This window comes from Centrocercus urophasianus, unplaced genomic scaffold, assembly GCF_019232065.1.
Source record: "Centrocercus urophasianus isolate 14NV4802_14NV808 unplaced genomic scaffold, USGS_Curo_1.0 seq_11, whole genome shotgun sequence".
Classification (NCBI taxonomy): domain Eukaryota; kingdom Metazoa; phylum Chordata; class Aves; order Galliformes; family Phasianidae; genus Centrocercus; species Centrocercus urophasianus.
The window spans coordinates 19868748-19881577 of record NW_024884253.1 but is presented as its reverse complement, the minus strand read 5'-3'; the positions used below and the strand labels follow the sequence as shown (position 1 = coordinate 19881577).

The 12830-nt window shown below is 36.5% G+C and overlaps 1 protein-coding gene across 6 annotated transcripts in view; it reads left to right on the top strand.

Annotated features, from left to right (window-relative positions):
- The window catches only part of VPS13B (vacuolar protein sorting 13 homolog B), a 417159-nt gene that overhangs the window by 300393 nt on the left and 103936 nt on the right, over positions 1 to 12830 (top strand). For all 6 annotated transcript variants that reach the window (XM_042834797.1, XM_042834830.1, XM_042834815.1 and 3 more), the window contains exons 34-35: positions 866 to 1568; positions 9782 to 9919. In XM_042834797.1, coding sequence (XP_042690731.1) covers positions 866 to 1568; positions 9782 to 9919 — 841 coding nt within the window. The remainder of the gene's footprint in view (positions 1 to 865; positions 1569 to 9781; positions 9920 to 12830) is intronic.

Sequence of the window (12830 nt, the reverse complement as noted above, 5' to 3'; positions counted from 1 at the left end):
GAATTTGGAGTGAAATGTTTGTAACTTGAAGCACCTCCCTGTCTTGGGTCTCTCTTTCTTGCTATACTACTCTGTCCCTGGATAGTAAACCCTGCAGATTTGTTTTGTTTCACTGTTGTATTTCCTACAACAGGTTTTTTTTTTACTATCTCTTCAGTGATGTATGTTTTCTTTTTGAAGTATGTCGATATGCAATGATTTCTTATCTGAAACCCTGTGGATGTCACAGATGAGATAATGTACACTGGGTGGGCCCTGCTAAGCTAAGAATCACACTGTCACAGGGGCAGTCTATAGACACTTCAACTTTGAAATTTTATATAATGCAGCTGCCATTTCCATTTCTCTAAGAAAAATACTCTTTCTACAACATATTTACTCTTTTCATCTTACAATTTCCGTTTTGTCATTCTGTGATTTTGTATTAGATTTATATTGCATTCTGTTTCTTACAATCACAGAAAAAATGTTTGTACTCAAAGCTAGAAAATACTTATGATGGGGCTTTTTATTTACAATGTGTTCTTTTACAGAGATATGGATTAAGCCATAAATTTCTTGTACAATCTTTCAAGTATAACAAATGAGTTTTTTGAAGAATGAAGTTTAAACCTAGAAATCATTATTGCTTTTATTTTTCTTTCACATATTGTTTTGGCACTTCATCCGTTGAGAGTCATCATCTCATTGGAACAGACACCTGCTGTGTTTTCTTGAGTGATTACTGTGTTTAAGTTAACTTGGCAGATATTTTTTATAATTCTCTTTTTTGACATCGTGTTTATATAGTGATTGTTTGCTGCCACTGAAATGGAAACAGCTGGGATACGGATATCATCAGCTAATATAATATTTTCTTTTGAAGGTTTCCAAACAAGAGCAAAAAAAAATGGATGTATCAGATGGAGGAACTGTTGAGACTTCTTCCCGGTACAGTGGGGCACAGGACAGTGGAATTGGCAGCGACAGCGTTAAGATCAGGATTGTTCAGATTGAGCAGCATAGTGGCACCAGCCAGCACCGCATTGCCCAGCCCTCCCGCCAGTCGTCCATTGTGAAGAACCTCAATTTCATCCCTTTTGACATTTTTGTTACAGCAAGTCGGATCTCCTTGATGACTTACTCATGCACTGCTTTACCTAAGTCGAAATCGGCACAAGATCAGAAAGATGGTGAGAAAATAAGCAAAAGCTCCTTGAACCTTCCAGAAGCAGGCTCAGGTAGCAGCCACGATGCAAAGAGGCCCAGTCAGCCGTCTATTTCATCCGTCACAGCAGATGACCTTTTGAACAGCAATGTTCCCCTGACTTCTGGAAGAAAAACAGGTCTTTTGTCACTGGAAACCCTGCATGCTTCCACAAGGTCCTCTGCTCGACAAGCCCTTGGTATAACTATTGTTCGGCAACCTGGTCGCAGGGGCACGGGTGACATAGAGCTACAGCCATTTCTTTACCTGATTGTATCACAGCCCTCCGTGCTCCTCAGCTGCCACCACAGAAAGCAGAAGATAGAAGTGTCGGTGTTTGATGCTGGGCTTAAGGGAGTAGCTTCAGACTACAAGTGTACAGGTAAGGTCATTGAACAGTCATTCCTGGCTATAAATGTCAAAGAGGTGGCACTCCACATTACTGGAGTGGCGGAAAGGAAAACAACTGACAGACTTCTAGGACATCTTTACAAATTAATCAGTACATAGTTGTGTTTTAAGGATTGTACAGCGTATAATCTGTAGTGTAGCTGAATCACATTAAGTGTGTGAAACATTTGAAATTAATTAAGATCTGACCTTTTAGCAACCAGCTCTTCCTGCCCCTCAGTATTACTTTCTCAGCACCGGATTGTCATAGGGATTGTCACATTACTCTACCTCCTTGTTTTATTCTAATGACAGAAGAGTTGTAAACCAAGGAGATTTCATGAAAAGCATTTCTTAAGGCCGAATAACGCAATATTTGCCCATATAAATATACTGATAAAATTTAAAGAAAAGCATTTGAGAAGTACCTGATAAAAATCGTTTTCACTCTCATGCGTATTCCTGAAGAGCGAAATGAAATCATTGCAGTTCATTTGCCTGACTGCCGGAACAGAGAGTAAGAATTTAATGAGATGTATGATTACTTTGCAGACTGTTGCCAAATAAATAAGTAAATAAAAACTATTCTTGAGGATGCAGGGACCTGATCTGAAAAGGCAGCCAGAGAAGTATGGCTTATTACAAATAAAATGGCCAAAGTTCTGTCTATTCTGCTCCTACAATTAGCTTTCAGTGTGTTTTTTTTTAATACCTTTGTATGTAGGGGAACATTTATATATTAAAAAAAAAAAAAATAGGCTCTGGTCTCAAGTTAAAATAATGTCTTCCTAGAAATTGAAAGTGAGTCAGAGAGGACAGAAGCATGTTGTAAAGACGGCAGCTTGAGAGCACACAACTTACCAGTTAGATCTGAAGAGGTTTTCCTGTGCAGCCAAGAATTAGCCCTGCACGGTTTTTACTCTTTTCTTTAGCTTTTTGTCTGTCAGGCAAAGGTAAAATTGTGTGGAGGTGGGAGTCAGGCATTGTGTGGAGACAGAAGTTCTGTTCTCATCCTGCTGCTTTTGTGGGCAGTAATAAATATCTTACTCGTGTGCCAGATAGAATCCTGTGCTTTCTGCCAAAGCATTATGGTTTTTTTCAAAAGAGTTTGAGAAGGTGGATGCCAAAGTTCCAGTGCCTAAAAACACCATCCTAGATTTATTAATAAGTGAATAAAACTAATCCACACTTAAACACAACTAAACAGGTAGTATAAAATTTTTATTGTCTCAGGTTTAGGAAGACCTGCTGTGTTTGTGGTTGCATCATTCAGCATTTAATGTTGTTGTTGCATTGTTGTAACATGAATTTTTGGAATTTTCTATTTTTAATTTCTAGTGTTCATATTACAGGGAAAATGGCAATTAGCTATATCTTTATATGTGTGTGTGTATGTATGTACATTGATGTACCATATATACTGCATAGCATACAATGCAGCACCAGGAGCCTTTTACTGCATTTTCGAAGTTGCTGTAGTCAATTTCATCAGTCACTAAAATTTTTCATGGCATTGTGACTGTTTGCTGACTGTTGTATCTGAAAGAGATACATCATCGTGATGAAGTATATTTTATAAATTAAGATGACTCTGGGGTTTAAGTATAATATATGTTGTTTGTTATGAAGTTTTATTGGAAATTCAGTGGGGGTGGTTTCTCATTACTTATACTAATGCAGTTTAACTTACATAGTTGAACAGTAGTAGACCATTGTAGATTATATCCAAAATATGCTAATAAAAACTGTGACATTTCAAATCATATTCTCTGCATATGTAAATACCATATATGCTGCATAAGAGTATTTTAGTTCATCTGCACTGGGTTCAGGTCTGAGGAAATACTGTGCTATAATTTCTCAGGCTTTTTAGGAAAAAAATCTACATTTCTAAAACAATCCTCTCAAATCTTGCATGGCAGAAACAAATATGTAGCTTGCTCTGAAAATATTTATTTTTATGGGAACTACAACAGATACAAAGAGCATAATAACACTGTTTGATAGAACAAGTTCTCAGCCACAAAACATGATTTTTCAACATAGTCACCCCCAGCAGCTGTGCATTTTTGCTAGCAATGAAGAGGCTGCATGCCACGCTCGTAAAACTCTGCACATAGAGAGGTGACTCGCTGTCACTGCTGCTGAAGTGCACCACCCACCACCTCCCTGAGCTCAGATTCATTGTTGGTCTCCATAGACATTCATCAACGAATGTCAATGGGTGCCGTTCTTCTGTGTGGAGGAATTCAATGATGCACCTTTGCTCCGATACACACGTCCACGTCGGACGCCATTTTGTCAGACTGCCCCTCTGCTGCCACGGCACAACACGTAACATAATATTGGGGAAGTTCAGCCTCTGCTGCCATACCAACATCCGCTTCTGACAGCACGGGCCAAATAACGAAATGGGAGAAATTACTTTCAGAGTAATCCTCATACAAGATAGTGTTGTGAAATAGGGAAGGTGTTGCTTTTTGATGGCTCCAAAGGTAACTTTGGGTTAAAGATAAGCTAATCACAGTTTAGACCTTGTTATGGTTCTTATCCTTTACATTAATGTATGTTTAAAAATTCATTGTTCACTTGTAAGTCAACAGAGAATATGTTTCTTATGAAAGTCTATCTTATGAGTTTTTTGAATAAAATAGGGAAATTATCCTGTAAAACTGCACCAGCATGAATTCTGCGGTGAATAATAATTAAACCTGGGCTAACGACAAAATGAATTTTGCGATAATTTACTACTTGGAACATGTGCAGAAATTAAGTTTTTAATACTGTTACAGGGCCACATAAGTTTTACCTGGGATAAGGGTTTTGTTCATGTTTTAGGAAGAATTCAAGTTAATAAAGCTTGAACTTGAGGACTTTTACACTGTTGTCACTGTTAGGTGTGAGAGAGTATTGCACAGCAGCTGTAATACCAAGCTGCATCCAAAGAGCTTGGCTCCTCTGCTAGCTGTAGTGATTTTTTTTGCGTCTCCTGAAAGATGAAAGAAATAAGAATGTATTAAGAAAGCAGGAGAAAATAGAATATTTAAAAGTTAAGTACTGTTAGAGTGTCAATTAGCAGGTACACATTTCCAGCAGGCCAGTGTCTGGATTTGTGAGAGTTTGCCTGCCTTGAAGCTAGAGACTAGTGGCTGTGCTTTCAATTTCCTCAGTATTTCCCTCAAACCATGTCCACTTGCAAGGCAGTTTGTAGAAGGGGAAAACTTATTAGGTTATTATGTTAGTTCAATTTGAGTATGGATGTGCTAAGCTGCTTCATTTGTGTTTCAAATTATTTCTGTACTTGCACAGCTTGATTGCAATTATATAGTATATATTGTATTATATACCGGCTTAGTGCCCAGTATAGGAACTAAAAATCAAAGTAAGTAAACTAATGGGATAAATATTAAACCCTTAATAAATGTTACTAAAATGACCAGTTGTTCCCTGAGGTGGCTTCTAAGATCCTATAGAAGTAGCCTAAAAGATGCTATAAAACAACATTTTTTATTCATTGCTCATCCTACGTTTAAAAACTGGCATCTGCTAACTGTTAGTTTTTGCTTACAGAGAGTTGGCCATTTCTACTTAAATAAAAATGGGTGCAATTGTTTTTAATGTAACCTCATAAGCTGCTTTTACAAATATTTTCTTAAACTTTTATTTGCTTTGTTTCAGGTAATGTAATCCAGATACAAAATTGCCTCATTTCCTGAGCATTGTGCTCTGGGCATTCTTGAAAAATCTTTTTTCTATTTGTTTGTTTGTTTATTTTCAAAGAGGAGACTGTGCTTCTTACTCATTTTAAAGGAGGGAAATTTCCAAATAGATGTGTTATGCATGGAATTTCTTCAACTTCCTCCAGTGAAGCATTTGCAAAGAAATAGCCATTGTGAGGCCATCCAAAAATATTCTTTTTTTATTATTTTTTTTTAGCACCCACGCCTTTGATGGCAGGGGGTCCATGAAGAGCAGATGCAGTAGCTAAGACCACATGTAACCTCTGATCTAATGGAAAGCTTAGGCAGAATGGAAAGAAGTGCGGGTTGGATCTGGCAGGAAGTCTGATTCACCACCTCTCTGTCAGCTTGTGCTTCCTACGAGGAGACAAGGATATAAGACTGTTCCCTAGCCCAGCACTGAGGGAGTTCTGCTGGAATGTCACCTGTTCCCCCCGAGTATATTTAGTGATCACTACATCTGCATCCATGGCTGTATGGGTGTGCAGCCCTAGCAGTAAAGATGAGCTGGCTTAGGAGCGTACATTCCTTGTAATACTGTAAATGCTAATTTTTTAACTCCCTGACACAGCATTTGTGAGTGTGCTAACAGAAATGTTTTCCCATTATGTTTTCTAAATTCCGATGGAAACCATTTTAAAAATAAGACCAAGCATCCCAGTCTGGAGTTGGAAATACAGAGGAGATTGCAGCATCATACTGGCTTGCAAAATTGACTGCAGACCAAATTATGATTCATCCATTGAAATAAAAACCCATTGCAGACCTCCTTTGGCCTGGGTGAGGTTCCAGCTGGAGGGGCCAAGTAGCCATTCAGCACACAGCTCGGTAGCCCAGTCCCCTGCTGGGAATTCCTGAGGCCCAGTTTTAAGGTCTGCTCCAGGCTTTGCCTCCATGATGTCCTAGCTGCCAAGAACCACATTTTGTAACATGAAAATCTTCAAGATCTGAAATTTCTCCTGTCTCCCTTCTTTCCTCCTTGATCTCCCATCTCTTCAGAAGTTGGGGTTTTGTTGTCTGCTATTAACATGAGGAGGAAGTATCAAAAGTTGTAAATTCAAAGCAAGTTCAGGTACTTCATGAACTGTTAATTTCAGAGGTGAGACCTGGAACTTAACAGGACTGAAAGTGGCTTGGAATATTTGGTGGATTCAAAAATAAACAGAGATATTTTTTTTATTTCTAATAATAATAATTTAAAAAAAAAACAGATAATGATGTGGAAATATTCAAGGCCTCAAAGCTTCTCAGTCTTAGAGATTTTAAATTACAGACTTAGTTGTCAATCTGTGATTGTTGTCTCACCATTTTTCTTTTGCTGCTGTAGACAAATTTTTCACATTGCCTAGAGGATAGAATTTCTGGCCGTCTTCACCACTCTTCACTTTTCAAGCCTTTCTTTTCTCTCCCTTGGCTTGCTGTGGAGTAATTCTAGACTCTCCTTCTGCTTATATATGCATCCCTTGGGTTTTCTCCAGCATTTTGTTCATACAAATAACTGCAAATTTAAGTGTTGATTTTTGGGAGAATCATAGAAAATGGAAATGGAAATGACCTATTGTAATACATTATTCAGACCAGTTCCCTGCTGATGCATAATTGTTCCCTATTGTATATTTCATAGTGTTCTGTCAAGTGTATTTTTAAACATTTTCAACATTTCCATCATTTCCTTGAGGGAGAAGAGTCCTTTTTCTCTCAGAACAGGAATGCCTTACTTTTCAGCCTAAATTTTCTCCTTTTTTTCATTCTATTGTCCTTCTGGCAATTCCTCTCACCTGTGGCATGGGAATTTATTTATTTATATTGTTTTATTCTTTTCTTGATTCTTAATCCTGTGAAAAATTGTATGCTGTTTTCTTAGATCTTTTTTTATCAATATATATGTATTTTATTCTTTTGGCCTCCAGCATAAATGGATTTTCCTGCCCAGATACATTGGAGAGCTCATATGCATAACTTCCTTCATGTTTTTGAGATAAGTGCTTACATAGTTGGTTTTGAAACCTCTGGAATTTAGCTTTCTTCTCATGCTATAAGAACTTATTTATTAATTCATTTTTGATATATCTGAACGTGTAGTCAAGTCTGGACCAAGGTCCAAATTAACCATGTCATGTGTTTGGAAACACTCAAACCAGCTTTTTGGCTGGCCCCTCAGGATCATCAGTTTGGCACAGATGCCAAAGCATAGATCTGTAGAATCATTAGGATTGGAAGAGACTGCTAAGATCACGTAGTCCAACCATTCAATTATCCTGCTTCCATAATTATCTCAATGTCATCATAAGATGGTTCCACTGGAACTAAGCAAAATTGAACTTAGACTAATTTTGCATGTTGAGGTGTCTTTGTGCTGTGTAAGTTCTGTGGGTCTATTTATATATATATATATATATATATATATATTTGTATGCCCCGGGCCTGCAGTACCCCAGGTACTGAAGAGTTAATAGTGCTGCACTCCTTGGGACATGACAGAGCAAAGTAATCTTTGGAGAGTCCCAAGGCTCCTTTAATTTTTCATTCTCTGCTTACTTGATGCAATTCCCAGCACCCTGAGGGTTGTGTTTGTATAGCTAATGTATTATGTCATGCAAGGATTTTCTGCTATGTAAGTTTTTTTCATTAGAAATATTTTCGTCTTTAAACAGCTAGAACTGTGAAATGATTATTAGCTATTCTATAACATGCCTTAGGATAATAGGAATACCTATAAGTGTATTCAGTAAAAGCAATGTTTGACTAAATTTGCTGGAATTTCTTAAAAGTCAGTGGTTGATCCAGGTTGCTGTAGGAAGTATGGCACAATATCTCTAGAAATAAGAGAAAGAAATGGTGTATTTTGATATTTTCCCCTGTATTAGTATACCTAAAGATTTATACAGATATTTCTGAAGGAACAATTAAAATGATTTAGTGATTGATGGACATTTCACAGTGTAATTTTTGCAATGCTTTACAACATATCTCAGGAAAAATATTTTAAAAGTCTATATTGGTGGTAAAGATTCCTTTTATTACTATTTTCAGTATTCTAGGCAAACACTAGACAGGAAAAGAGATATTCCCTGTAGCAATTGCTATAGAAAACATAGTGTGCCTTACCATTTTGGTTGGTGTAATTAAAGAAATGGACTAAGAATCATAAAAATGTAGAAATTCACATGGAAAATATACAATTCTGTTGTATGCAGTGACAGCTCTTAAATAGCTGTTGAGAGCTGACTTCATAAATGTATAGTGGGAACAGAGGGAAGGGAAAGGCTGTAATGTATATGCCATGCAGTACAAATACTGCTGTGAAGTCATTGCCTGAAGATTGATCAAATAAAAACAGAAGAATGTGCTAACTTTTGATCTTTTCCATATAGATCTAAAGTCATGATCAATTGGTTTCAGTAGGTTCTTTGAAATCACGTAAGGGTTGATATGTGCCAAGTTTTATATAAATCACATGATAAGGTCAAGAAATACAAATTCCAAAGCTGACTTTATATACCCAGTCCACATATGACTGTGATACCACCATACCATATGTTGACTCTAGTAGTGGGTATGTAAACACTGTTCTTAAAAGGAATGCATTTGGTAAGACTCAGTTAAATAAAACAATTCTAACAGTTTTTAATTGTCTGAAAATCGGAGAGATGAATTTTCATCTAGATGCCTCTTAAATCTTTATGAGTGGAAGAGACATTTGACTATTTAAGTGGCAGTCTTGAAACTGAAGAGTAATTGAGCATTTAGAACATGTAGTGTCAGAATTCAAGACTATACGAACAAAGGTCGCAAATTGCTGAAGATGAAAAAGGCTACCTACAGCACTGTTTTTGCCATATGTTATATGCAGAAAGTGAAGGAATAGTATTGGTAGTGAATTAATTTTCATGTACTTTTGTGACATTATAAGCTGATCATAGGACTTCCATTCAAGGTGGTATGCATGAATAGCTGCTGATTTTAAAAGCTAGACCTACTGCGTCAGTGAATCTTGGAAGAGAATGGTATAACTGCTTTGTTGTGCTCTCTCCTAGACATCTAGTAGCTTTCTGGTCTTTTGACCTTTATAATTTATCTTTCTGTTACTATATTCTCCTTGAGATAACTGTAATACAATCCAGAAATAGCGATTTTTGATTATCAGTTCTCTTCCGAGTACTACTGCTAACAAAAACTATAACTGAGTATTTTTAAAAGATGTCTTGGGATGAGTGATATCTTTTACTCTTTGTTTTTTCAGATTTTCTATATTTTGTGTCATATTGAATTTGCTTTCTTGCACACGTTAAATACATGCGCTAGCTATCTATAGGCACAAATACTTTGTATTGTAGTATTAGGTATTTTATCTACTGTATATATACTTTAAACTTTTTAGTTTTACTTGATTTTATGTGTAGCATTTTCTTATGTGTCATATTCCTGGAGTGTCATTAATGAGTATGATCATTATCACCCGTAGATCCTGGAAAGACTCTACCAGAAGCTCTGGATTATTGCAAGGTCTGGTTGCAGACAGTAGCAGGAGAGGTTGATGCTAAAAGTGGTATTCCACCTTCTCTTATCACAGTACAGATTAAAGACTTCCTTAATGGGCCAGGTAAGCATTGCACTTTAATCTTTATTTTCTAATATAATCCCTTATATATTCCCATAGATATGCACATGTAGATACAGATTATATTGGATAAATGTTGTATTTCTTGTTGATGAATATGGAATTTTCTGTCAGCAATCACCCTGAAGCTAAAGTTGAGGAATAGTCAGTCCTGAGCCAGTTGTAGATTTAAGGCCTGATTATTTTCTTTCCAAGGTAACTGCAGAAATTTTACTCCTCTAGAAGCCCGAGTTTGGCATATTTCCAATTAATTGAAAGCAACCTGCTTCTAGCCCTAGAAAAGCTGAGTTTTTAAAATTTATTGAAGTGTGTTTATAAAAGCTGACTTTTAAATTGTTTCTGGAGATTTTTAAGATCCGCCTCCTCTTGGGTGTTCTTTGGAATCTGGATATATATCTGGCATTACAAATTCGTATCATCTACAGTGTTAACACTGTAAAGTTAAAAAAAGAATTATGTTATGTTTATTTAATACAAAATATAATTGGTGTAGTATTACAGTTTACTAGAATTTACTTTAAAAAGCATAACATGTAGTCTCGCTCCTGAGGAATCACAAATTCCTGCAAATTCAAGTATTTTATGCACTATCTACTCCGTGAATTATATTTATAACTACATTACTACATGGAATACAATTAAGGTTATTTTAAATGTTAGAAAATATACTTACATTTACCTGTACAATCATAATTAACCTCTTTTATGCATACTTACTATTATTTACTGAATCGTGTACCTTTTTTTCTAACTCTGCTCAGTTTACTCAGCCCTCACAATGAGCTTTTATGAGTAATTGAGTGAACAACCTATAAGCAAGGGGTTTTTCTATTCATTCAGACTATGCTCATACAGTCTACCACATTATCTACACTATTTGAATTTAACTCTGCATCAGGTTGCTTACTGCTTTAGGATCTGAGAGCTACAGAAACGTTCATTTAGCTGCACATCTCTCCTATGAGTGATGGAGCATTATGCCCTCACTATTTTACAGAAGGTGCAGTGAAATTCTGCAGAAGAAGAAATTCTGCAGAACACTGCAGAAGTGCAGTGAAATTCAAGCTTTTTTCATTGCACACTAAAGTTAGCAATTTAACATGGAGAATTTTGTATTTCCAATGTACCTAAAAAATACAGGAATTTAGGTCTCGGAACTACAGTTCCTTTTGTCTTTGGGTGGAATAGTAATCATTTCTGGATATCAGACCCCACGATATCAAAGTGAGCAACCAGAGAGTGAGAGATGATTCACATTTACCAGGTGATCATGAATACTGTTGTTAAGTAATGTGAAAATCTATTTTTTGTATGCATACAGGTAGAAGTCTCAATGAAAGAGTAAAGTTTGTGAACAACCTCACCGTTACCACTTCTCTCATTTTCTGTAATGTCTTTAAAGCATTCCTTTAAGACTACATTTTAAAAGTACCTGTTGATACGTGAATCCGTTTTGTGGTTCATTAATAGGATTTTGAACCTTCAGGACTGCTGAATGTTTTTCTGCCAGATGAACTAAGGGACTAATGATAATAATAGTAGGTTTTATGACCAGCATAAGAAGGGAAGAAATGCCTACTGTCAGGGAGCTTTATAGAACTCTGTTGAGATCAGAGGAATGTTGGAAATCAGATTTTCTGAGCTCCACTGGAAGGCCAAAAGGAAAATGTATTTTCTCTTGACACTACAATCTTTTGGTCACTGTTGCCAGGTGGGTTTTCCTGTATTCTCCTTGATATTCCTTTGTTTTTTTTTGTGTGTGTGTGTGTACTACTCGTCTTTCTCCTCATCTCCAGCAAATTCCTATATTCCCAGAGCCCTTGTCTTTCCACTACACTTTTTCTTTAGGTTCTCATTTTAGCTGCTTGGCTCAAGTTTATATTTAATTTATTATACACCTGAAGTTTTTTCCCTGCCACACTTCTGTCAGTAGGACAGCTAAGTTGGAAAGTCAGGAAGTTAGTACCAGCTTGCAAATTATGCATTCATGAGTGGTCTCAGTTCATACCCCATTCTCAATAATTCGGCCAGATCCTGAATCAGCGTTAAATCTCTCCCTTCCATAGTATTTGGCTAAGCAGGGAAGTGAAAGAAGAAAAAAAAAAAAAAGCATAAATTAATGCATCATAAAATCCAGACTATTTATTCTTGCAAAGCAAATAAAACCTCGGAGCTTTTATCCAGGATCTCTTCTTAGCCAAAAGACTGTTTTTATCATCTGTTTCCTACTAATTGGAACTATCATTAAGCATGACTCAACAGCAATTATGCTGAATTTTAATAAAGTGTTTTATCTGTGTAATGTAGTAAAACAGCTCTGCATTCATCTGCACATTTTTCTTTCTCTCTTGTTGCCACAGCTCTTCAAATAAGGTAACCTTTACCAAGAACTGTTCCATTATTAGTAGTGAAGGACACTTTCCTCATGTGATTGCATCAGAGTAGCAAGTGAAAAGTAGTTGGGAAAGCTTGACAGCTCCTCAGCAGACTAATGGAAGACAAGTTGCTAATTCTAGTGTGGGAGCAAGTACTCTAACCACGACTTCTTCTAGGATGTTTCTCATCCTTGGCCTACCAAGCAAAAGCATGAATCTGGAGAAGGTATCTACATCACCAACTCCTAACTAAGCCTGTAGTTGATTGTTAAGGACAGGAGCCACAGCAAAACAGATCTGTTATGATGTCTCCTATATGTCACAAATAGCTAGATTGATTAAATTAATACACTATGGAAGTATGCTTATGTTGGTCACTGCTGCCAGATTCATTTTCTTTTATCCTCCTTGTTTCTCCTATTTTTTGGTGCACAAATACTCTCAAGCCTAAAATGCTTGGGGAATTGGTTTGTTGTTTTTTTTTTTTTTTTAACATTTGGCAGATAATGGTACTAATG